The sequence below is a fragment of the Lynx rufus genome, unplaced genomic scaffold (assembly GCF_022079265.1).
Source record: "Lynx rufus isolate CCGP_SWC_20201006 ecotype Redwood Valley unplaced genomic scaffold, mLynRuf1.p SCAF_6, whole genome shotgun sequence".
In the NCBI taxonomy this organism is placed as follows: Eukaryota; Metazoa; Chordata; class Mammalia; order Carnivora; family Felidae; genus Lynx; species Lynx rufus.
In genome coordinates this window covers 26,200,959-26,228,418 of record NW_025814878.1, presented here as the reverse complement: position 1 = coordinate 26,228,418, position 27,460 = coordinate 26,200,959, and the positions used below count along the sequence as shown (strand labels likewise).

The following is a 27,460-nucleotide window of genomic DNA, read 5'->3' as shown; positions in this document are numbered from 1 at the left end:
CCTCCCCTGTTCATGCTGTGTGTCTCTCTGTCTCAAAAATAAACGTTAAAAATTTTTTTTTAATTAAAAAAAAAAAACAGTCATCAGCAATACTTAAACAAACGTGGCTGTGTTCAATAAAACTTTAGGTATTAAGACTAAAATTTGAACTTTAGATCGTTTTCATGTATCACAAAATATTCTTCTTCTTGGGATTCTTCCTCTTTTTCAACCATTTAGAAACATAAAACCCTTTCTTAGCTAACGGGCTATGCAAAAATAGATTACAGGCCAGATTTGGTAAATGTCTTAGAGCCTCCTTATTACTATATTTATAGGCTGACAAGGTAGACAAAACACTAAAGAGACGCTGAAAACCACAAAAAACATGAAGGCCTTCTAACAAGTTCCTAGGTGGAAGCCCAGCTGCCTTCTAGAATACCTCATTGCAAGGTACCAAGCCAAAGCCAATTAGCTGATGTTGAATTCATTGAGAGACACGCTCTGAGAGACAGAGCATGAGTGGGGAAGGGGCAGAGAGAGAGAGGGAGCCACAGAATCTGAAGCAGGCTCCAGGCTCTGAGCTGTCAGCACAGAGCGCAGTAACGGGGCTTGAACTCATGGACTTTGAGATCATGACCTGAGCTCAAGTCAGATGCTTAACCAACTAAGCCACCCAGGCACCCCGAATTCACTGATTTTCTAACTGAAATATGCGGGGTGACTGAACCATTGGAAAATGTTTGCACTTTAGACAATTAGAGTGATATAGTTTTAGCAGTCAACATATCGTGCATGGTTTTCCTGTGACAGCCATTCACAGTTGTGATAGTTAGCACACGTGCAGTCCTTTCCATGATCCAGGAACTGGTCTAAGGACTTTAAGTGTATTTTTTTTTCCTCACCAAAAATCCCTAAAATGTGGGTATAATTGTTATTTTCATTTTATGGATTTTACCTTTCAAAATTACGTCACTGTGTATCTGGCTTCTATTATCTGGTGTCTGTGTGTGTGTGTGTGTGTGTGTGTGTGTATGCGTCTAAAAACAGAGAAATATATATGTATAAATAATTGTATTCACTTGTACAAAAGACCATGACCACTCTTATCAAAAGCCCAGATCCATGCTTCTGTTGTCACCCATCATTTTTTAAATCATGCAAAATAAAAAGGGAAATAGAACTATTTTACCAACTGAATGAGCACACAGTCAGTGCTATAACTACGAGCATTACTCCCGGTGCTTGTGCCCTGAGGTCTGATGAAGCCTTTAATATCCAGTCCTTCTCATACAACCTCCCAAACAGAGTTACAGTCAAGACAGGTCCAGATGGCGGCTTCACGCTAAACAAGCGTCCATCACTTGACACCTAATGAAAGCACAGAGAAGTTAACCGGGTCTCCCTGGAAGTTCTACAACCCCACCACACACTTTTAAAATTCAGTGCAACTGGATGAAGAAACAGAAAAATAATGGCTACCTTCTGTCAGAAATTTTGAAATGGTACAGATCACGGGAAAAATTGGAGGTGTGGAATTGGCATGGATTCATTTATTATTGAAATGGCTATAATCAATATCTTATAACTTACTTATTTGAGGAAGCATTCCATGAGGAAACAAGCATAAAGCAATGGGTTTGGGAAATCTAATGCTCTCAGACAAAATAGGCTCTTCCAAGTGGACAGAAGGGACTGACTGAGGGGGTTGAGCTGAGCCTCTGTCAACCCTGTCACTCGCTCACCACAGCCCCCCAATATGTTCATTGACCCAATGCCCCACAGTAGCTGTTCCTACAAGGAATACAGAGTAAGAGCAGAACCTGCAGGAAAGCCAGGGGAAGAATGTGGCTAGGCAGAGCTTATACAGTAAGGAACTATTTCCGGCCTTTAAAAAAAAAAAAGTGTTTTGTTTCTTGACAATTTCAGCTACCATCAGATTCTCTCTCCTTAGCTTTTCCTTCCTTCTTTTTCCTCCTGTGATCACAGAAGGTCTTTACACAACAATGAAAGGAATTCCCTTTAATTTTGCTAAGCTATCACTGCTCTTGATGTGAAGGGGATCCCTCTGGTGGGACTGGTCCTAAAACCCTTCTGGAGTCTTCTTCCTACTCAGGGGATCCGAAACAGCCAGCCTCCTCCCAGTAGTCTCCATAATATATATATGTATATATGTATACATAATATATATACATATATATTATGTACATAATATATATATGTATATACATATATATATTATTCTCAAGGACACTAATTACTATAGTAAGAATTTCCAGACAAAAAATTCAGCCTGCTCAGTGTGCCTCCTGATTCCTAAGAACAATTTTATCCTTTCCAAATGGAGATTTTTGTGATATTTGTAAACACTTGAGTCGGTTTCATACTCAAAAAGTGCTCCCTCTTACATGAAATGAATTGTCAATATTCAGCAAAGATTCTTACCTGAAATTCCCCAGGTGCAAGCTGACTGTCACTCAGCAACACCTCAGGGAAGACATATTGGGTTCCAAAAGTGCCACTGAGGGAAAACATTTCAAACCTGGTGGAAGCAGATTCAACCGCATCACCACAAGTGCGTAAGTTTGGTGTTTTACACTTCAGCAGAGTACAAATCTAGGAAAGTAAATGCAAACCAGTGAGTCCTAAGAAAGCCAACTGATGCACCCTTTCTGACCTACAAATATTGCCTCTGCAATGCCTAGGCTCTTTTGTTTGATAAAATAATGTTATTTTTCCATTTGATTAATTCAATTCATTGGTGGATAGCTAATTCAACTAGTAATAAAAATAAACGACTTCAGACCCTAATGCTTTCTGCCATTCACGGTCAAACAGATTAAATCTCATGAAGAAACAATCAGACCCTTGGTCTATAGCGATGAACAACTATATCCTCATTGTTCTCAAGCTGGCAATGCTTTTAATCATTGACTTCCATTTTTTTTTTCAAAAGGTTAAATCTAGTTTCATCTCTACATTTTTGCCTATTTCCCGCAATAAAAGAAATTTAAAGTTGTAATGAACCCTAGAGTTGATCTAGAGGCAATCCCTGTGAATGGGAAAAGTCACACACTTTATATCTGAGCAAGAACTGAAATAGTTCTCACTATACTACACAGTTATACTCTACTCTACTACATAGTAATGTAAATGTAATGTACATGTAAATGTAAATGTAAAATCTAAGTATAAGAATCATCTCACTATGCAGATGCAAAGTCCCCAAAAGGAAGATCCATATTCATTGAACCTGTACTGTATCTTCCAAACCTTATTTCAAGCCACCTTACCTCCTGCCTGACTAAAGCAACAGCTTTAACTGGTCTTCCTGTTTCTACTTTTGAAGTCAGAGAGTAAGAGCTTTAGAGCAAGTATGTTAAGATGGGATACAAATAGCTTTCAGATAAAGGAGCAATGAATACATGCGTCTGTTTTATTCCCTATATCTTACCTAGGCCAAACTCAGTTTGTTTGTTTAAGACATGAACCCATAAGGATAGGAAAACAGGAGGCTAGAGCATGGCTTAATGTTGGAAGTTGGGACGGTTGATGCAAAAGTAGTGACTGATTTCCCAAGCCTAAGGAAAGCCAAGTCCTAATCTGGCAATAAGAGAGCCACGAATCAACCCTATCTACACGGGAGAATACTCAGAAGATTCCACCCCTGGGAGCACCAGGTACCTCAGGAACTGATAAAGTTGTGGTGGCTAATGTAAGGAAAATTGGTAGGAATTTGTTAAGGATGCCTCAGATTCTGAGTCCCCCACCATGGATGGGCAACTCTCCTTCTTCTATTCCAGTAAAAGATGGGGCATTTATTCCCAGAGAGGGTAAGGCAGATGATTTTTAGTAGAGGTTTTGAAAAACCTGGTTGAAGGGGATTACATGAATGAAATTTTGTTGCGATCATCCCCCTCCACCATGGATGCATCCAGCAAGGTCATTGCTCCCACCTGGTTCTCTAAATGCTGTCAGCAATGAATTTACCCTTCAGAAATAAAATTACCAGATAAATACAGGACAGGAGCCCAATTTAAATTTGAAGTTTAAATATACTAATAGTATCAAAAATGGTTTGTAGTGTGTAAGTGTGTCTCAAATATTGAATGGGACAATCTTATATTTTTAAAATATTTGTTGTTTATCCAAACTTTGAATTTACTAGGGCACCCTGTATTTCAATTTGCTAAATTAGATAACATTATTCAGGAAGAGAATTAGAAGAATTTTAAAGACTGAGAAACCTGACCCATCCCAAGAGGAAGTCTCCAAACATACTTACTCCAAATATACTTACTCCAAATATACTTACTTACTGTTTCCCCTAACAAAATGCCTGGTTAGATCACCCTACCTTGAAGTTTAAGTGGGCAAATATCACTCATGCTCCGCCCTTCACTTAGTTTTTGGTAAGGTTAAAGGGTTACTATATTTCTGAGGAAAGCTTCTAACATGAAAGAGAGAGCAGAACAGGTAGATAAAAGAAACTTTAGGGAAAAAGAGACTATTTAAAGAGAAGAAGCTTCAAGAAAAAATTTTCTGTAGGGCACGTGGGTGGCTCAGTCAGTTAAGTGTCTGAATCTTGATTTTAACTCAAGTTGCGATCTCACAGCTCTGGAGATTGAGCCCCCTTTCAAACTCTGCACTCTCAGTGCAGCACCCACTTGGGACTCTCTCTCCCCCATCTCTCTGTGCCTCCCCCACTCACCCTTATTGTCTCTCTCTCTCTCTCTCTCTCTCTCTCAAAATAAATGAATAAACATTTAAAAGAAAGAAAAAAAGAAAAATAATTCCTTACCAGTCTCAGAGAGATAAAATACCGGATCCACAAAACAACATCAACAGAAAAAAATTCATAAAGCAAAAAAAATAGTTCTTGAAAAATAAAAACATGTCAACAAAAATAAATGACTCAATGTAAGGCTTGAAAGATCAAGAGGAGTAAATGAAAAAAAGAGAGAAAGAAGAAAGAAAGAAAGAAAGAAAGAAAGAGCAGGAAGGAAAGAAAGAAAGGAAGAAAGAAAGAAAGAAAACAAAGAAAAGATACAAAAATATTAGAGGACAAACCCAAAAAACACATGATTCCAAAAATAGGAGTTCCAGAAGAGGAAACCATGGAGGGGAGGAAATTCTATAAGGTTTCTGAGGAAACAGTAGGAAGAGGGATACACATACAAAGCACCAGGAATCAAAATAACTCAAGAATTCTCAGTAGCAATACAATGACCTTGAATTTTATACTTAGGGAAATCCTCCATCAAATATGAAAGGAAAGGCATTTTGAGACTTGTAAGTTGAAAATATTTTATCACCCACTCAGAGTGATCTTCCAGGAACTTACACCAACAACAACAAAGGAGGTGGGTGGTACTGTGTAAGAAAATATAGTAAGAAATATATATTTGGTCTTTTTCTAGTGCCTGGCAAGAAGAGCTCTAAAATCCTTGGAATTTCCTTAGTGATGAGAGGTGAAATGTGAAAAGAGGGGCTTTTGTTACTAATAACAAGCCTCTTTCAACCACGACTGAGTTCATGTTAATGAGGAGATTTTTGGAGAGCCTTAAATAACCACAGGATGGAAACTGGTGACCAGGGAAACCAACCACCTGGTTAGAGAGTTAGAATTTTCAGCATCGCCATCCCCACCCCTATATCTGCGGAGGGAAGAGGAGCTGGAGGCTAAATTAAGCACCAATGGTCAATAACTTGAATCAATCATGTCCATGAAATTAAGCCTCCATGAAAATCCCTAAAGTATGGAGTTCAGAGAGAATCCAGGATGGTGAACAAGAATGCCGTATCTACATGATGGGAAGATGGCATACCCCAAACTCCATGGGACAGAAACTCCTATGCTTGGGATACTCCCAGACCTTGCCGTATGTGTCTCTTCATCTGGCTGTTCATTTGTATTCTTTGAAATGTCCTCTGTAATAAATTGTTAGTAGTACATAAGGCACTTTCTTAGGTTCTATGAGCCATTCCAGAAAATTAGCAAACCCAAGGCAGAGATCGCGGGAGCCCCTGATTTACAGTCAGTCAGGTCAGAAGCATGGGTGACAACCTGGGCTTGTGATTGGAGTCTCAAATGGGGAGGGGACCAGTCTTGTGGGACTGAGCCCTGAGTCTGTGGACTCCGCATTAGCTCCTGGTTGATGATGTCAGACGAGTAAATTTCAGAAGAAACAGTTAAAAGATTCAAAAGTGTTTGCCTTCAGAAAGAAGGACAAGATGGATTAGGGAAGAAACCGGTGTTTCACAAGATTTTAGTGCTGTCTTCTTAGGTGTGCCCATGCATTACTTTTATTAAAATGAAGAAAGAAGTGATAGAGGCAATCCAGGTGGTAGGAAGGGAGAGAACATCTGGCATATGACAAGGACTCAAGAAACAAAGGAGTTGACTCAGGACCTGCTTGCAATGCAGCCAGTGTTCACGTGAGCAAACCTGGTCGTATAGGTCTGACCGCTAAAAGAAAAGTTTATGTTACTTTTTTTTAGCAGCAACAACAACAACAATAATAAAAGTTAACATTCATTGAGGACTTTTTATGTGTAGGCACGGTGCTGAATTCTTTACATTTATTTGTTAGTTTATATATTTACTTATTTTTAATGTTTATTTCTTTACTTTGATTGGGGGGGGGGGCAGGGAGAGACAGAGACTGAGCACGAGCAGGGGAGAGGTAGAGAGAACGGAAGACAGTGCGGAGCCAGACGTGGGGCTCAAACTCACAAACTATGAAAGCATGACCTGAGCCAAAATGAAGAGTTAGATGCTCAACTGACTGAGCCACCCGGGTGTCCCTGTTTACATTTATTTATGAAATCAAAGTTCCCCCAAATGCCATAAATAATAATAGCTATTATTATTATTATTGTCATCATTCTTACTTCCCTCCTAGGATTAAGTTAGGTCCTCCAGTTGTATGGTTTAATTGTCCGTGCTACTTTCCTTTGGAAACATTTGTCCCAGCTAAAATCAACTAGTGATTTCCTTAGTTTTCTCTTCAATGCCTGTGTCCCCACCAGCATTAAGCTCTATGAAGACAGTGACAGTATCTGTCTTGCTCATCTTAATATCCTCAGGCTGTACCAAGTGCTTGCACACAGAAAGCATTACATAAATATTTGGTGAATGAAAATGAATCCACATGTTACAGATGAGGAACCAGGGATTTAAAGAGGTTGGCCCAGGGCCAGGTGGCCACTATACAGTTAAGAAGCGATTTACCCAGAATTTCTGGCTCCAGAATCTATGTTCTCACCATGTCATATCCCTAATTTCTTACCCTGTTGGGAAATAGTTTCACATTCTAGAAGAGAGAGGCTGGTGATTTGGATGACTCTTACCTTGGTGGGAGGAAATGGAGAGGACAAAGGGTAGAGAAAATAATCTCAGGAGGAAGATCTCCCAGGTTATATGGGGTAAAGGGAATGAACTTTTGTTTAGTTTATCCCTTCTTTATTAATTGACTTGCTCAATGATTCTTTAAAATATGTAGGCCGCTTCTCCCACTCTCCTATAACCACTGCTATAAATTTTTACCCAATCTTTTACCATCCTGTACTCTAGAAAATGCTACAAGCACCTTCTTTCCCTACGTCCTTAAAATTCACAAATTCACTATAGAACATTTGGAAAATCTCCGTGGCAAGATGCAGAGTTATTGTACCCTTATTTCCTTTTTTTTTTTTTTTTTTTTTTTTGGTCTTCTCTTCTTAGTTAAGAACTAGATTTTGGTGTTATAGAGATTTTTCTGGCATTAATTATCGTCACAGTTAGACTATGAAGGATTATGAATATAATCCAATACCCAAATCCCTCATTCTTAATTCCAAGACCAAACTTCTCTGAAAATAAAGGCTTTTGTAGCACATTGGACATTGAAACCTAACTTGAACTAACATAAGGCTATCCTGTTTTTAAGTTATTTAGGGTGCATAATCCCACGTTTTCCAGCAGACACATTAACACGTTTTATCTGGGGTGCTGCTCCAGACTCTGCTGGTGATGTCAGGTACCAGGGCTCCAGCTGAATGTCCCATAAATACTTTGAAACCAGAATATCCATAGCTGAACTGAGCATCTCTCCACTGCCAGCCTGCTCCCCTTCTAACATCCTGAAACATACATTCACCCAGCTACTCTTGTCAGAAACCTGGCATTCTAGTCCCTTCATTCTGCTTTCCTGTTCTGTATCCAATTAGCTACCAAGTTTAGTCTTCTACATATTGCCAGACTCCACACCCTGCTCTTACTCCTACTGACATAATCTTGATACAGGTTTTAATAGGACTATTTTTAAAATCTAACCAGTCTTTGTGCCCTCGTTCCCCCCTCCACAGTGCTGCCACAGCGATCTAACGCAACAGCAGATCTGATCACATCATTCCCTGGCTGAACACCTTCCCACAGAAGACTGGCACCCAGAGAATAAAGCCCAAACCTTAGGAATGACGGGTAAGATCCTGCCAAACGTGATCCTGCCTCTAAGCCCATCTTCCACCAATCCTTGCTTCTTACGTTATGCCTTAGTGACACTGACCTGTATACCCTACTTCTTGACATGTCCTCACCCTTGCTGACACTCTCCACTCCACCTAGAATTTCCTCCCACTCTTTTTCGTCTGGAGAATAGCATAAGCATAAGCTCATACATCATGTCTCCAGAAACCTCCCTGAATCCCCAAATCAGGCTAGGTATAGCTCCTTAGTATTTCCTACAACAAAATGTGCACTCTATGTTCTATCACATGCCGATTTGTACTGACATTACCTGGTCCTATGTCTTTCCCCCCTGCTAAATTCTTCAAGAGGAGGGCCTTGGCTTATTCGTCTTCATATCATTAGCACTGAATATATACACCTACTATGTAGTAGGCACTCAACAAGCGTCCAGGTAAAGATGCATTAAGACGGTGCTTATCATACAGCAAACAACATTTTGCACATTGGGTACAGTTCCAGCACTTATGCACAAGGATGTGCATCATTTCACATAATATGTCCTTAATAAAGCTGAGCGTAGGATGCCTGAGGTACCTAGCTCAGGTGGGGGGGTGGGCTTGGTGCTACAGGAAGTGTCAGGGCAGCCCTCGGGGTGAAGATAACACCCGAAAAGCACCATGAATGGTGAGGAGGTGGGGCCATCGTAGATAAAGGAGACAACCTGTGCAAACATCCAGAGGTTCTGCAGATGCCGGCACACTGGGGATGAAGAAATGCCTCAACATGAGAGGAGCCCAGGGCACATGTGGGTAGAAGTGAGAGAAGAGAACAGAGAGTAGGAAGAGGTACATGTCAAGCATTTCTGAGTAGCTTTTTGGTGAGGAGGTTGATTTGCCAATGAGAAGACAGTGAGGCCTTTTAAGCAAGGCAGGGAAATAATCAGAAATGACTTTTAGTAATTGGTATAATTAGAGTATGGGAAGTGGATGGGACGGAGCTGAAACTGTCAACAGGAAGCCCTGTTCAGATGTTGCACAGTGACATAGGATAGGAGCCAGATCAAGGAAGAGGAGAGCAGAATGAAAGGAACATGAAAGTTGCTTGTTGCAACTCACCATAGCTCTTCCTTTGATGTTGAGGGCTGCGAGATACCAAGTCTCTGCACTAGTAAACTACTCTACTGCATGTCTCAGAGGTCAACCCTAGATGTCTCCAGGACATACTTAGTGTCAAGTTCTTAAGTAAAAAAAAAAAAAAAAAAAAAAAAAAAAGGGGAGGGGGCTGGGTGGCTCAGTTGGTTGAGCGTCCGACTTTGGCTCAGGTCATGATATCGCACTTCGTGAGTTTGAGCCCCGTGTTGGGCTCTGTGCTGACAGCCTAGAGCCTGGAGCCTGCTTCGGATTCTGTGCGTGTCTCTCTCTCTCTCTCTCTGCCCCTCCCCACTCATGCTCTGTCTCTCTTGCTCTCGAAAATAAATATTGAAAAAAATTAAAAATAAAAATAAGCTTTAGCGAACATATCAAGAAAATGGGTATATTTGTTCAGGGAAGAACTATCAGAGGTTAATCATCCTTTAAAATCATCTGTAATTTGATTACTGTATCATTTTAAATACGGGTACTGTAAATAAATCTTCTGCCTTTTTCCAGCCAGTTTAAAATTGGACATCTAGGATTGCAAGTTTTGGCAAATAAGAATTCAGGATGCCCAACTAAGTTTGAATTTCAGGTAAATAACAAAATTTTTAGTGTGCATATATCCTCAAAAGTGGGACCCATTTTTTTTTCTTGAAGTGGGACACACTTACAATGAAACAATTCATTGTTTATCTGAGAGTCAAATTCAACTGGGTGTCCTATATTTTGCCTGGTTAATGCCCCTGCCAACAAAACAAGCATTACCTGTAGATAATAACTCCCTTCGACAATATGTAGTCCATCAAATGCCCCTAGGGCATAAACTTCATCTGGTTTCTTCTCAGACATCTTGTAGCTTAGATGGCAGCAGAGTTCTTTCTGACAAACTGTGTAATTTCCTGTGACTCTTGTGAGCTCCAAGAAGGTGAATTCATCAAAAAACGCAGTACTTTTAAATTCCTGATTTCCTGTGGAGAATGCTTTTATACTACTGGCATAAGAAGCCCAATTTACCACTCCAGGGTCGTATGAAGAAGAATTCAGTCGTGAGATGAGGAGTTTTCCCTCCTTTGTCTTCATGTCATAATGAAATGCTCTTGGAGAGTCAGGTGCATAGATGCCGCTTCCTGAAAGTGATGTTGGAAATGGTATTTGAAATAGAGAAGTGAAAAGGGATTGCATGATTGCTACTGCTATTTTAAACTCACATTAACATTTAGTCTGGCTAAGCTAACTATTTCAGTAATTTCAGGAAAATATACTGACAGGGAAACAGGTGAGAGGAAATCCAACAGGGTTTGCTACTGAGAAGCCAATAAGAGAAACTTTCGGGTCAGAAGTGGTCAATCTTGAGGGGGAAGAAAAGTGTGCCTGTAAGTTGAATAGAACTAAATAAATCTACAAAACAATTTAGATTGAGATGGCTTCTACGGTATGTCACCAGCCAGAGGTGCAAAAAATAAGAGTTGGAAAACATTATATTAAGGAGTACACGTTAGCTAGAAAAAATCATTATTTTGCTTTTTTGGTTATGGCCTAAAGTTTGTACATCTTAGAGATTACACATTACCTGTCATCCTCTTGTGGGGGTGGTGTATGTTGGCTGCAAGGAAGTTAACCCCCATGCCCACTGCCCAAGCCGAGTGGAATTCAATAGCTGATAAATGTGGCAAGACATTCATCCACGCTGTTGGGAAAACTATGGTATCCACATGGAAATCTTTCACCAGAGTAACAGCAGGATCATGGAAGAGTATATCGAAGCATGTGAAAATGCCAAATCTTCCAAAGATGGTGTCAAAAGTCACAACCTCAGGCTTCTTTGGTACGTTGAATTGATCCTCACCCATGAAAAGGTTGTACTGTAATAAAGAGAAGATGAAGTGGGTAAAAGTCTCTTTTCAGAAGTTGGCCTGGGTGTCAATGTGTCTGAAAAAGTGCAAGCCAACATCTCTTAGTGCCAATTTCATCCATAACCACCGTCCTCACAGGGAAAAAGTGTTAGAGAATCAGAGATTACTATGGCTGATAGGAGCCTTTGGTTCAATCTCTACATTTTAGAGATCTGTAGAGGGGAATCCTTATGTATTAAGACCCTATTGAATCTTACAAGACCTAAGAGTGAAATAGATAACTTCTATTTGCCAAGAACACCTAAATATTTTCTATAGACAAAATTGCTCCTTTCTTTTCAAAACCAAGTCTATCTGGTAGGTAGTTTTTTTGTTCTAGTCTTGACCCATTGCCAGGGCATGTCCTTAAAAAGACAAAGTCTAAAAGGCAACATTATATTTCAGTGCAGGTACCTCCTGCTGATTCTCACATACTTCAAAAGATACATTCCTGTGTTCCTAAATGCATAGAAAACCTCTTGAGCCTCTTTATAGGAGCTTACCACGCCTAATCATCGTTTTCTATGCTTTGTCTCTACTCTGCTTCTAAAGTATGCTTATTATAAACATTAATGTTTTTTCCCCTTTTTTCCCACTTTATTTTGTTAAACATTCAGTATCTGAACTGTGTGCAGATTAATTTTACCTTATGGTAGCGTGCCACCAGTTTTCCCTGAGAATCAAACACCACATCAGTGTTGTACTGGTAACGGCCATCGGGGGGACACTGAGGGTCACTGGCATTGCATGGCTTCTTGTCCCCAATATTTGCCACAACGTAGATAGAGTTGTGCTTGGCCAGGCAGCTGAGTCTTTCTTGCACTGGGGTGTGGCCAAACCTAATATGTGTTCATTGGAAGAGGAAAACAAAAATCAAGCTTACCTCTTAATAAAATTCAGCGTTATATTGCCTGAAGCTATTATGTGACATACACAAAACTAAATTCTAAATAACATAATACAAGGGAAGGATTAAAACAAGAATAGACTTTGGAGGAAGTACACACTTGTGGGAATTTGGTTGTAGAAAACTGTTCTAGGATAAGATTCTAGGTCATGTATCTTTTTTCTTCACAGCATTTATCATCGTCTATAATCAGCATTCATTATGTGTTTATCTTATGATCTGTGTCATATCTCATAGATATTTTGGGCAAAGATATACATCTTCTGTTCACTAACCCTGGCAGAAAAGAAGCATTAAAAAAAATATTTCAATTGAAATAAGAACAACTTGGAATTAAGAGAATTTTGGGAAGATGGCTGAGTACAAAGCACCAGGAATCCATCCTTCCACGTAAATGATATTTGTGCTGGCAGAATCTAACTGAAATTTTGGAGTCTATTCCAAGGGTTGTGAGTTCCAGGGGGAAGGCTTGGCAGGTGCATAGATGCCGCTTCCTGAAAGTGATGTTGGAAATGGCATTTGAAATAGAGAAGTGAAAAGGGATTGCATGATTGCTATTGCTATTTTAAACTCACAGTAACATTTAGTCTGTCTAAGCTAACTACTTCAGTAATTTCACTAAATTTCACTAAATTTCAGTTAGTTTCAGTCAATTTCAGCTCTTATCATGGGTAGTGGCTACCCATGCTCTACCCCACCCCAAGCCCCATGGCAGGCAGCCATGCAAGTGTTCCTGCAATACTGTGTAGGTAGTTTATGGGATCAGGTTAGACAATAGAAACCCTGTCCTCTAAATATCAGGAAACTGTATTCTGATCACTGATAACTGCTTCTTATCCTGGAGGTGCAGACACAGGGACAGGTAGCCATTGTTGCATCTCCACCACTATAATGTTGTCAGTCCTTCCCCCACTAACTGAAATAATTTCTAGAGGATTTAAAAAGCCAGAGTCTTCTTCTCTCCCCCTTCCTTAATTTTGCTTTTTTTTCCTTTCTTTTGGGAATCATACATTGAAGGACTAGGATATACAAAAGCAATCATATATATAGGAGATTGTAGAAAGTCGCCACATATGCTCAGGGTAAAATAAAGGCTAAGACAAGGCTTCAAAAGATTTTATACCTCAAGCTTATGCCTAGCACAGAAACACCTACAGCAATCAAAACAGATAAACAAGCAAAAGGCAGTAAACCCTGGGGAAGGGGGAAAATTTCATTTCCAGAATTATCACATTTTAAGATTCAAATACCAACTTGTCAACAAAAAATTCATAAGGTATACAAATAAAGAGGAAAGGGTGTCCCCATTCCAAGGAAAATAAGAATAAACCTACAGAAACTATCCTTGAGTACGACCAGATGGCAAACTTCCTGGACAAAGACAAAAACAACGGTTTTAAAGATGCTCAAAGAACTAAAAGCAAATGCAGAGGAAGTCAAGAAAATCATGTATGAACATAAAGGAAATATCAATAAAAAAAAGATGGAAAACCTAAAATAAACCAAAAAGAAATTCTGGAGCTGAAAATTACAGTGTTTAAAATAAAAAAAATTACTAAAGGGATTCAGAGATGGATTTGAGTTGGCAGAAGAAAGAATCAATAAACTTAAAGGTAATGCAAATTGAAATGATCGAGTTGAAAGAATGGAAAGAGAAAAAGACTGATGTGAACAAGGCCTAAGGGAGCTGTAGGACACCACCAAGTGGACAAATATACACATTCTAGGAGTTCAAGAAGAGTGAGATAAAGGAACGGAGAGATTATTTGAAGAAATAATGTCCAAAAACTTTCCAAATTTGAATAAAGGCATGACTATAAAGATCCAAGAAGTTAAATGATCTCCAAGAAGGATGAACTCAAAGACACCCATATCAACACACATTCTAATCAAATTATCAAAAGCCAAAGACAAAATAAGAATGTTGAAGGCCACAAGAGATAAGTGATTGATACCATACAACCAATCCTCAGTAAGATTATCACAGTTTTTAATCAGACGCTTTAGAGGCCAGAAAGCAGGGGGCCAATATATTTAAAGCACTGAAAGAAAAAACTTTAAACTAAAAATCCTATATTCAGCAACACTGTCCTTCAAATGTGAGGGGGAAATTAAGATATTCTATGCTAATATCTGACATAATTGACTTTAAATTAAAAAAAAAAGATTATAAGAGACAGAGAAGAGCATTGTATATTAATATTCACAATACAACAGAGAACTCTTAAAATTCAACAACAACAAAAACCCTGATTTAAAAATGGGCAAAAGACTGGAATAAACTTTTCTCAAAAACAAAAAAAAAGGCCATAAAAATGGCCAATATTACTGGTAGGTCTGTTCTTTTTTTGATAAAAACCCTCAAGAAAGTAGGGATAGAAGGACCATACCTCAAGATCTTAAAACCATATATGAAAGACCCACAGCTAATATCATCTTCAATGAGGAAAAATTAAGAGCTTTCCCCTTAACATCCAGAACACGACAGGGATGTCCACTCTCACTACTGTTATTCAACGTAGTGTTGAAAGTCCTGGCCTCAGCAATCAGACAACACAAAGGAATAAAAGGCATCCAAATTGGCAAAGAGGAAGTCAGACTTTTACTCTTTGCAGCTAACATGATACTCTACCTGAAAAACCCAGAAGATTCCACCAAAAAACTGCTAGAACTGATCCATGAATTCAGCAAAGTCACAGGACATAAAATCAACGCACAGAAATCAGTTGCATTCCTATACACCAATAATGAAGCAACAGAAAGAGAAATCAAGGATTCGATCCCATTTACAATTGCACCAAAGCCATAAAATACCTAGGAATAAACCTAACCAAAGAGGTGAAAAATCTATACACTGAGAACTATAGAGACTTTATGAAAGAACTTGAAGAAGACACGCACACAAAAAGGAAAAATATTCCGTGCTCATGGATTGGAAGAACAAATAATATTAAAGTGTTGATACTACCCAAAGCAATGTATATATTCAATGCAATCCCTATCAAAATAACACCAGCATTCGTCACAGAGCTAGAACAAACAATCTTAAAATTTGTATGGAACCAGAAAAGACCCCATATAGCCAAAGCAATCCTGAAAAAGAAAACCAAAGATGGAGGCATCACAATCCTGGACTTCAAGCTGTATTCCAAAGCTGTAATCATCAAGACAGTATGGTACTGGAACAAAAACAGATACAGAGATCAATGGAACATAATAGAGAACCCAGAAATGGACCCACAAACGTATGGCCAGCTAATCTTTGACAAAGCAGGAAAGAACAGTCAATGGAATATAGACAGTCTCTTCAGTAAATGTTACTGGGAAAACTGGATAGAGACATGCAGAAGAATGAACCTGGGCCACTTTCTTACACCATACACAAAAATAAACTCAAAATGGATGAAAGACCTAAACTTGAGACAGGAAGCCATCAAAATCCTAGAGGAGAAAGCAGGCAAAAACCTCTGACCTCAGCCGCAGCAACTTCTTACACAACATGTCTCCGGAGGCAAGAGAAACAAAAGCAAACATGAACTATTGGGACCTCATCAAGATAAAAAGCTTCTGCACCTTGAAGGAAACAATCAACAAAACTAAAAGGCAACCAATGGAATGGGAGAAGATATTTGCAAATGACATATCAGATAAAGCATTAGTATCCAAAATCTATAAAGAACTTATCAAACTCAACACCCAAAAACAAACAGTCCAATGAAGAAATGGGCAAAAGATGTGAATAGACACTTTTCCAAAGAAGGCATCCAGATGGCTAACAGACACATGAAAATATGCTCAACATCACTCATCATTAGGGAAATACAAATTAAAACCTCACATCTGTCAGAATGACTAAAATTAACAACGCAGGCAACTACAATGTTGGTGAGGATGTGGAGAAAGAGGATCTCTTTTGCACTGCTGATGGTGCAGCCACTCTCAAAAACAGTGTGGAGCTTCCTCAAAAAATTAAAACTAGAACTACCCTACGATCCAGCAATTGCACTACTAGGTATTTATCCAAGGGATACAGGTGTGTGTTTCTAAGGGGCACATGCACCCCAATGTTTATAGCAACACTATCGACAATAGCTGAAGTATGGAAAGTGCCCAAATGTCCATTGACTGACGAATGGATAAAGAAGATGTGGTATATACAATGGAGTATTACTTGGCAATCAAAAAGAATGAAATCTTGCCATTTGCAACTACATGGATGGAACCAGAGGGTTTTATGCTAAGTGAAATTAGTCAGAGAAAGACAAATATCATATGAGTTCACTCAGATGTGGAGTTTAAGAAACAAAACAGATGAACATAAGAGAAGGGAAACAAAAATAATATAACAACAGAGAGGGAGACAAACCATAAGAGACTCTTATATACAGAGAACAAACTGACGGTTGCTGGCAGGGTGTTGGGTAGGGGGTTAAATGGGCTAAATGGGTAAGGGACATTAAGGAAGACACTTGGGATGGGCACTGGGTGTTACACATAGAGGGTGGATCACTGGAATCTATTCCTGAAATCATTATTGCACTATATGCTAACTAACTTGGATGTAAATTAAACAATCAATCAATCAATAAAAAAATTTTTAAAGGAATAAAAAAAGGATGTTATATTTTGTCAAAAGCTTTTTTCCGCATCTATTGAGAGGATCATGTGGTTCTTATCCTTTCTTTTATTAATGTGATGTATCACATTGATTGATTTGCAGATATTGAACCAGCCCTGCATCCCATAAATAAATCCCACTGGATCGTGGTGAATAATTCTTTTAGTGTATTGTTTGATGTGGTTTGCTAGGACCTTATTGAGAATTTTTGCATACGTGTTCATGCAAAAATGTTGGTGGGGTCTTTGTCTGGTTTTGGAATCAAGGTAATGCTGGCCTTGGAGAAACAGTTTGGAAGTTTTCCTTCTGTTTCTATTTTTTGGGACAGCTTCAAAAGAATAGGTGTTAACTCTTTAGATGTTTGATAGAATTCCCCAGGAAAGCCTTCCGGCTCTGGACTCTTGTTTCTTGGGAGATTTTTGACTACCGATTCACTTTCTTTACTGGTTATGGATCTGTTCAAATTTTCTATTTTTCCCTGTTTCAGTTTGGCAGTTTATGTTTCTAGGAATTTGTCCATTTCTTCCAGATTGTCCAATTTGTTGGCATATAATTGTTCATGATATTCTATTATTGTTTGCATTCCTGTGGTGTTGGTTGTGATCTCTCCTCTTTCATTCATGATTTTTTAAAAATTTTTAATGTTTATTTACTTTTGAGAGAGAGAGACAGAGCACAAGCAGGGAAGAGGCAGAGAGAGAGGGAGACACAGAATCTGAAGCAGGCTCCAGGCTCTGAGCTGTCAGCACGGAGCCCGATGCGAGGCTTGAACTCACAAGCCGTGAGATCATGACCTGAGCTGAAGTTGGACGCTTAACTGAGTGAGACACCCAGGCACCCACATTCGTGATTTTATGAATTTGGGTCCTTTCCTTTTTCTTTTTGATCAATCTGGCTAGGGGGTTATCAATTTATTAATTCTTTCTAATAATCAGCTCCTGGTTTCATTGATCTGTTCTACTGTTGTTGCTTTTTCTCGATATCATTGATTTCTGCTCTACGCTTTACTATTTCCCTTCTACTGCTGGTTTGGGGCTTAATTTGCTCTTCTTTTTCCAAATGTTTTAGGTGTAAGGTTAGGTTGTGTATTTGAGACCTTTCTTCCTTCTTTAGAAAGGCCTCGGTTGCTATATACTTCCCTCTTATAACCATCTTTGCTGCATCCCAGAGGTTTTGGACTGTCATGTTTTCATTTTCATTGGCTTCCATGTACTTTTTAATTTCCTCTTTAATTTCTTGGTTAATTCATTCATTCTTCAGTAGGATGTTCTTTAATCTCCAAGTATTCAGGGTCTTTCCAAATTTTTTCTTGTGGTTGATTTCAAGTTTCATAGTGTTGTTGTTTGAAAATATGCAAGGTATGATCCCAATTTTTTTATACTTGTTGAGGGCTGATTTGTGTCCCAGTAAGTGATCTATACTGGAGAATGTTCCATGTGCACTTGAGAAGAATGTATATTCTGCTGCTTTAGGATGAAATGTTCCGAATATATCTGTTAAGTCCATCTGGTTGAGTGTGTCATTCAAAGCCATTGTTTCCTTGTTGATTCTCTGTCTATATGGTCTGTCCATTGCTGTAAGTGAGGTGTTGAAGTCCCCTACCATTATGGTATTATTATCAATGAGTTTCTTTATGTTTGTGATTAACTGATTTATATATTTGGGTGGCTGCATATTGGAGGCATAAATATTTACAATCATTATATCTTATTGGTGGATAGACCCCTTAATTACAATATAATGCCCTTCTTCATCTCTTGTTACAGTTTTTATTTTAAAATCTAGTTTGTCTGATATAAGTATGGCTACCCCAGCTTTCTTTTGATGACCATTAGCATGATAGATGGTTCTCCATTCCCTTACTTCCACTCTGCAGGTGTCTTTAGGTCTAGAATGAGTCTTTTGTAAGCAATATATAGATGGGTCTTGTTTTCTTATGCATTCTGATACCCTATATCTTTTGATTGGAGAATTTAGTCCATTGACATTTACAGCGAGTACTGCAAGATGTGAATTTAGTGCCATTGTGTTCCCTGTAGCATTGGTGTTTCTGGTAATGTTCTCTGGTCCTTTCTAGTCTTTGTTGCTTTTGGTATTTTTTGTTTTGTTTGGTCTTTTCTCCACTCACAGGGTCCCCCTTAAAATTTCTTGCAGGGCTGGTTTAGTGGTAACAAACTCCTTTAGTTTTTGTTTGTCTGGGAAACTATTTATCTCTCCTATTTTGAATGACAGCTTTGCTGGATAAAGAATTCTTGGCTGCATATATCCTGCAACACATTGAATATATCCTGTCACTCCTTTCTGGACTGCCAAGTTTCTGTGGATAGGTCTGCTGTGCACCTGATCTGTCTTCCCTTATAGGTTAAGGACGTTTTTTCCCTGGCCACTTTTATAATTCTTTCCTTGTCTATGTATTTTGTGAATTTGACTGTGATAGGTCTTGGTGATGGTTGGTTTTTGTTGAATCTAATGGGAGTTCTCTGTGCTTCTTGGATTTTGATGTCTGTGAACTTCCCCAGATTAAGGAAAGTTTTCCACTATAATTTGCTCACATAAATCTTCTGCCTCTTTTTCTCTCTATTCATCTTCTGGGACTCTTATGATTTGGATGCTATTCCTTGTTGACAAGTCACTGAGTTCTCTAATTGTATCATGATCTTTTGCCTTTGTTTCCCTCCTTTTTTTCTGCTTCATTATCCTCCATAATTTTATCTTCTCTACCATGGATTCACTGCTCTGCTCTGCCCATCCTTGCCATCGTGGCATCATTCAAGATTGCATCTTGGTTATAGCATTTTTAATCTCATCCCGACTAGATTTTATTTCTTTTATCTCCACAGAGAGGGACTCTATGCTTTCTTCAAAAGCAGCTAATATTCCTATTATTGTGGCTATAAATCCTAGTTCAGACATCTTGCTTATATCTGTATTGACTAAGCCCCTGGCTGTAATTTCCTCCTGTTCTTTATTTTGGGGTAAATTCCTTCATTTTGTCATTTTGGAGGAAGAAAAAAATTAACAAGATTAAAAATTAAAATTAAAAAATTAAACACAAAGCAAAAAATCAAATAAAGGAAGCTAGATCCTAGCTGTTTTGTGTGTTTTGGTCTGCTTGTTGAAAGAAGCTTGATATAATAGAGTAAAAAAAGGAAAGAAAAAAAAGGTAAGAAAAAATTTTAAATAAAATATTTGATATAATAAAATAAAATGAAATAGAATAACAATTTTTTAAATAAAAAATAATGTAAAAAAGAAATAAAAATAAATGTTTCTCTTTCTGTATCCAAGAAAGAGGATGGAAAGAAAGAAAAGAGAAAACAATTTAAGCAAAAACAGAAGGAAAGAAAAGGAACAAATAAATTAATCAGCAAACAGAGTGAACTCTGGATGAAGTTACATCCAGTTTCCTCTAGAACTGAAACTATGAAGCCTTCTATAGTCCATACACTAAACAGGTGGAGTGGCTTGTGCTGGTCTTCTAGGGGATGTGCTTGGAGGGTGCAGTTGGGCAGGGCTTGGTGTAATGGTTCCATTCTTCACTAGGTGGTGCTGCTTAGCTTACCGGGGTGGATCAGTGTGGCATGCATGTGCATGTGCACTTGCATGTGTGTGGGAAAGGTGAAAATGGCTTCACCCAGCTCCCTAATATCTAAAACAGAAACTCTGTGCTCTTACCGACTTAAAATCAAGCACCACTCCTTTGTCTGAGGCCTCTGTCCACTCCCTACCTCTACCTTGTCTGTGTCCAAGCTGTCCACCTACCAGGTGACATCTCTTTCCAGAGTTTTATCTCAGATGGGGTTGTGTTTCAAAATCCCACACTTCAGAGACCCCCGTGGCTTGGACCCATCTGACTCTCTGGGGAAGGGTCTCGCTGAGCAATGGCCAGGTATTGGCTTGCCCCAGAAAACGTTTGTGCAATCGTTCAATAGCAGAGATTCAGAGATTATGGCAAATTACAACACACAGCCAGTGCCAGATTTCACTGCACTCTGGAGTCCCAATACCAGCAAACGTGGCTGCTCTCCAGCGTCTGCTGGGACCTTTGCCTATGGGGAGAATGTATGGCCTTTACCAAATGCTCTCCAAGCAAGGGAACTGCTTCCCCTGTGTGGCACATGGACCCCTCAGACCCCCTGCCTGCTCCTGGGAATGCACGCTACTTCCTCACCAGAGTACCACCAGACATTGAGCTCAGAAACTTCACACTCTGCACTCCACTGTTTATAGAATCCTGGTGGTAATCCTCTCCTTTCTTCCCATCAACGGTTTTGGGGAACAGATTTCTTGATCAGGCCCCTGCAAGTATTTTCACTCTTTCCCTCTCTTTCTCTCCAGCTACTTTTGGGGGAGTACTTTTCTTGCACAATCTGATGTGCTGCACTCTCCCCCTTTCTCTTTCTCTGTCCTCTCTCTGCAAAAACAGCTTCCTAGCTTCTGTGGCTTTTCTCTCCCCCTGTTCACTTTCCATGCCATGTACCTGCCGAGTTTTGTGGCTCAAGTTATGCAGATTGTTGTGTTAATCCTCAGATCAGTTTCTTAGGTGTTCAAAATGGTTTGGAGCTGATCTACCTGTGTTTCAGAAGTGAAACAAGCTCAGGGTCTCGATGCTGCTCCTGTGATTTGATTCTCTTTCTTTCTTTCTTTCTTTAAAGTTTATTTATTTTTGAGACAGAGAGAGAGCATGAACGGGGGAGGTCAGAGAGAGAGGGAGACACAGAATCCGAAGCAGCCTCCAGGCTCTGATCTGTCAGCACAGAGCCCGACGTGGGGCTCGAACTCACGGACTGTGAGATCATGACCTGAGCCAAAGTGGGATGCTTAACCAACTGAGCCACCCAGGTGCCCCTCCTGTGATTTGATTTTCATCAGAGGTGCTTGGCCAGATTATTATTTCCCTTTGTATTTCAGAGACTTGTTACAAGATGCAGAGCTTCTACTTGTTTCAAGGATGAGAACCTAGTTATGGCCAACAGGACCTGTCCTTTTATGGGCCTGCCTGGTCTTCACTGAGCTTTTTCTCTCAGGAAGTTTCTGCCCCTGGCAACACCAATTTCAAGGAGATTATCCCCCATGTTTTCTTCTAGGATTTTTATTGTTTAGGTCTTATATTTAAGTCTTTAACCCCTTTTGAGTTAATTTTTGTGAATGGTATAAGATAAAGATTCAATTTTACTCTTTTGAATGTGAATATACAGTTTTCCCAACACCATTTATTGAACAGACTGTCCTCTCCCCATTGAGTATTCCTGGCTCTTTAGTCAAATGTTCATTGACCATATACACATGGTTTATTTCTGGGCTCTCGAGTCTGTTCAACTGGTCTATGTGTTTCTTTTTCTTGCCTAATTGCTCTGGCTAAGACTTCCAGTACTAATTAAATAGGAGTACTGATACTGTCTTTTCTTGATCTTAGAGAGAAAATCTTCAAATTTCATCACTGAATATGATGTTAGCTGTGGGCTTGCTATTTATGGCCTTCATTATGTTGAGGTATGTTCCTTTTATACCCATTTTGTTGTAAGTTTCTAAAATGAAAGGATGTTGAATTTTGTCAAATGATTTTTCTGTATCTATTGAAATGATATGATTTTTATATTTCATTCTATTAATGTGGTGTATCATATGCTTCGATTACATGCGTTGAAACATTCTTGCATCCCAGGGACAAATTCCACTTAACCATGGTCTATGATCCTTTTAATATGCTGTTGAATTTGGTTTGCTAGTATTTTGGTAAGAATTTTTACATCTATATTCATCAGGGATATTGGGCTGTAGTTTTATTTTATTGTGGTATCCTTACCTAACTCTGGCATTAAGGTAATGTTGGCCTCATAAAATAAGTTTGGGACTATTCTCTCCTCTTAAATTTTTTGGATGAGTTTGAGATGAACTGGAATTAATTATTCTTTAAAAGTTTGATAGAATTTATCTGTGAGCCATCTGGTTCTGGGCTTTCCTTTGTTGAGAGTTTTTTGATTACTGATCCAATATCCTTACTCATTATCGGTGTGTTCAGATTTTCTATTTCTTCATGATTTGGTCTTGGTAGGTTGCCTGTTTCTAGAAATCTATGAATTTCTTCTAAGCTGTCCAATTTGTCGACATATAATTGTTCAGAGTAGTGTCTTATGATCTGTAGTACTTCTTTGATATCATGTAAACATAATGTCTCCTTTTTCATTTCTAAAAATATGGCATGCTTCAGGAATTTGCATGTTATCCTTGTGCAAGGGCCACAAGGTTTTGGGTTTTGCTAGATAAAAAAGAGTTCTGGAGGTGGATGATGGTGATGGTCGAACAACAACATAAACAGACTTAATACTACTGACTGCACATTTAAAAAGGGTTAAGATGGTAAATTTTATGTTATGTGTATTTTACCCCAGTAAAGAATATTAGAAAAAAGTAACCTTTTGTAGGCTAAGAAAAGGGAAATCTTGTTCAGGGAACTAGTCAATCTGGTTGGTGCAGAGGCATCCTTAAGGAAGAAAAGGGAAGAGGAAATTTAAAAAGATGCATTTGGGTTCATAAAAGATAGAGCTCAGCACAAGAAGCTAAAAAGCTTATTTTAAATTTAACAGACAGAAAAGTACCATTAAAGGTTTTAAGGACAGAAGTAACATGATCTCAATTATTTTTCAGATAATAGGGCATTAGGGTATAGAATGTACTAGAATGGTGAGAGACTAAGTGTAGGGAATTGTTGGGAAACTGTTGGAATAGTTCAAGTTAAAAGCAACAAGGGTTGGGCTAGGGCGATGCCAGACAGTATGGAAAACTGGAAATATTGGAACATTTGTTAATGTTTGAATTCTTTATTCTTTATCATGTTACCAAGTTGTCCCAGTAAATCAACTAAAATACAATCTTCAAAAGTGAGACCTCAGAATATATAACATATAGCCATATGTACTCTACTGGCACAATCCTTAAATATTAAATGGTTAATACTAGGTTATTGAAGAATAGCTGAGAAGGGTAAAATTACTGTTGAATGAATGGGATATTGGTGCCATCTGCTGGAGCTTTCTTTGAGTATCAAATCTATACTGTTAGATCTACAAATTGGTAAAATTAACATAAGCAATTATCTACAAAACATATCCTTGAAAAAGACCAATGAGGATGATAAACCACATGTAAAAATTATTATTTTAATGCATTTATGTAAAGAACAACTATTTGATAGTTGTTCTCCCTGTTTTCTTCAATTAATTCCTGAACGACATAGATGTAAACACAACACATTGAACCACCTGAAACATATTTAGCCCAAGTCTTTTCAGATCTCCACAAATGGTAGAATAGTATATTGAAATAGAAGCCTGGTGTTTGGGATTTCTTAAACAGTCCCGATTACATATTTCCCTCCTGTCTATTAACCTTGAAAGTACATCAGATATTCTAATATATTTACATTTAAACCACATTTTTCAGACTGTTTACTCTATCCAGGAAAGGCTCCAAAATGCTTTGTTAGAAAATACACCCATATTACCTACTCACTCACTTCTTCCAAGTCTCTGTTTAGATGTTACCATGGAGTCAACTGATGACCAAAAATTTAACCCCCATGCTTTCCGCCATATTCACCGGTCCTGCTTTTGTTTTTCTCTGTAACATTTACCTTTGCTACATGGCATAGAGCAGTAGATAGATAACAGCTAAATAGATATTATCTTTTTTTCATTGACTATCTCCCCACAGTAGAATATAAGCTCCAGGAAGACAGAGATTTTTAATCCATTTTGTCTACTCTACTGTCCAGAATAGTGAGTGCCTGAACATAATAAGTACACACACACAAAAAAAATGTTGAATAGATGAGTGAAGGTAAGGAATGGAGATGTCATTAGTTGATGGAAAAAAAGAAGGGCAACCAGATTTCTTGAAATGAGATGTATGGAAGGGTCTGGTGGGGATTTCCAGGAGACCCTTGGAAATGTGGGTCTGGGAAAAGTTCATTCAGAAGCAAGTGAAGTCAATACATAATGGAAGTGAACACAGAGTGTTGCCCTTTAACAACCGAAAATCTGGCATGAGAGGTGGTCAAATAAAAAATAATTATGATACAATGAAATATGAAGATAGTAGACGATTAAGATAAATAATACTGAACTGTGTCAAAATCAAGGTGTCTCTATACGCAGTTACAGTGGTTAGTTTGCATGGTTTTGAGAGCATTTCCAAAACGGGAGTTCCTAATGATGTTAGCAATAATAGCACGTTTGGAAAGAAGTGAGTTAACAGAGATAATTTTCTTAAATCTATAAAGTATTGCTTTGCTTACGTTAAAAAAAATAGTGCTGCTTTCATCATACATTATATTTCTTTAGTTTACGCCAGACTTAAACCACTCACACAGTTCTAGGACACCACTAATTACCTTAAGCTCTCAGGATTTCATTCACATTAACCTCATTTAGCTATCTTACTGATGTAAAATGGAAATTTTTAATCTTAAACTAACATGTGACTCTATTTTGCCACTTTCTCACAGTTTTCAGATTACAGTGCCCACATGGGGAAACAATTTTTTGTTCACTGGTAAGAAGTCAGAGACTAGAGTTTGATTCTGGTTCTCCCACTAACCAACTACCCCTGTAAACCATAAGCAAGTTACGCTATTGTCTTCCAGATTCATTCTCTCAATGAGAATATATTCACAATTTGGTGGTTTCTATGAGACCTTCTAACACTGATCTCTGTGATTTCACAATTCATATTCGCTTCCCTAATAAATGTACCCATAGGAGGTGAAAAATAATAAAATCATCTTGAGCTTCGAGTTGATAGTGAATCTTAAGCACTGATCTTCTACAAAGTTCTCCCAGGTACAGTAAGTTCATGTTCATGATTGAATTGTCCACCATCTGTTTCTTTACCTGTTGGGATAATTACAAGGGATCCAGTTCACTCGAGGGTCTGGGATATCCTCCAAGTATGGATAGATAGTTTCTCTGTTAAAATTCCAGCCATAGATACCATCTTCTGGAGTCACAATAATATGTGCACCCTGTGAAAAATGTAGCTTAATTGAAATATTTCTCAATTGAGGAAACGATCCAAGAAGGGTTTATAAGAGGACCTGAGCAACTGAGTGGATGAGAAACAACCATCCAGGCTTTCTTTTTTTTTTTTTTTTTTTGCCCCCTTTCAATCCTAATCCTTTGTTTTCACTGTTTTTAGAATTTATTTTCTTGGCCCAGCCATTTTTATTGTCTAATCCCACCGTCGCCATTTCTATACAACCTTTTCATTCTTCCATAAACATCAATAGCCTTACATGTTTGCCATCCACTGCAGTTAACTGTAAACCCTGGTCTTCTCAAAATCACTTCCCTTTTCTGGACTTCAGTCGGATGTTGTGTCTGAGTGTCACCGGGTTGACTTATACTCAAAGTCTTGGTTTTACTTCCTCCTCCGTTCCAGCCTTCCCTGCTCCGTATCCTGCAAAAGTGACTCTGGCTTCTCAGAAGGAGGGCACTCAGACCCTGGTTCCCTGAAGCGTGCCAAGCCCAGAGGTACACCCCACGCTAACCAGGGCACCTTCAGACCGGGGAATCACCCTGAAAGCTACTGTAGCCTTTGAGAAAATGGCTGGACTAAGGGTGAAAAGGAACCTCAGAATTCTTGTAGCCTTTAAAATGTTGGTAAGTATGTATAAGAACGTGTGCTGATGAAGTGTGAGATGTGATGTGTACGTTATACGTATGTATTCACGACTCATCACACTTTACATATCCCTCCTCTACACCTGATCTACAAATGCCTTATTTAAACCATACCCATTCAAATCACGCACTTAAACTTAACCCTTCATTGAACTCAAGGACTTACTATGCATCAACATATACTTTTATCCTGTAATTAGAATGAAGTATGAAGTACATAATGCATATTAATTTGCAACTTACTAACTTTATTTTGGTGTTATGAACTAATCCGAAAACCTGCACCCACTTAAGAGCACAAAAGTATACCAAGGCTGCTAATACTCTAAAGCACAGCACCTGGTCCTGACCCATTTATCTTCCACCCTTTATGTGCAGCAAAAGGACGGGAGCAAAGTTGTGGAATTCACAGCAAGTTCCTCAAAGGCCTGCTGAGCCTTAATGACGAGGAAGCCATTCTTTTCCTCACTTGGTCTCACTCAGGGAGGCATAATAGTGTCCTTGCTGTAATAATTTTGAGAAGGAGGTAGGACTCCGATTGTACAGCAAAAGTTGTTGGCTACGCTGACACTTGCGTCATCCAAAAGTATAACTGAACCTGCCAGTGACCCTGTCTCCTAAGACCCCCACTCTTCCTCTACATGGAATCTAGCACACTCGACAGATGGTACCTGTTTTGCTGCTGAAGTGATCGCTCCCTCCAAAAGATCCAGATTTCGGTTCATTAATGCCAATGCCTCTTCACGGGACACTGGTATTAGGGTGGTATTAGGCAATATCACGGCGTGTTCATAAA

General features: G+C 38.8%; 1 protein-coding gene across 1 annotated transcript; it reads right to left on the bottom strand.

Annotated features, from left to right (window-relative positions):
* Positions 1–661: 661 nt before the first annotated feature.
* On the bottom strand, positions 662–27,460 carry LOC124529365 (pantetheinase). Its single transcript, XM_047103245.1, has 7 exons — positions 27,336–27,460; positions 25,876–26,006; positions 12,106–12,298; positions 11,138–11,429; positions 10,333–10,694; positions 2,425–2,595; positions 662–1,350 (listed from the first exon to the last, which is right to left on the bottom strand). Exons 1-7 carry the CDS (start codon positions 27,387–27,389, stop codon positions 1,168–1,170), a joined length of 1,386 nt encoding a protein of 461 aa, XP_046959201.1. The 5' UTR covers positions 27,390–27,460; the 3' UTR covers positions 662–1,167.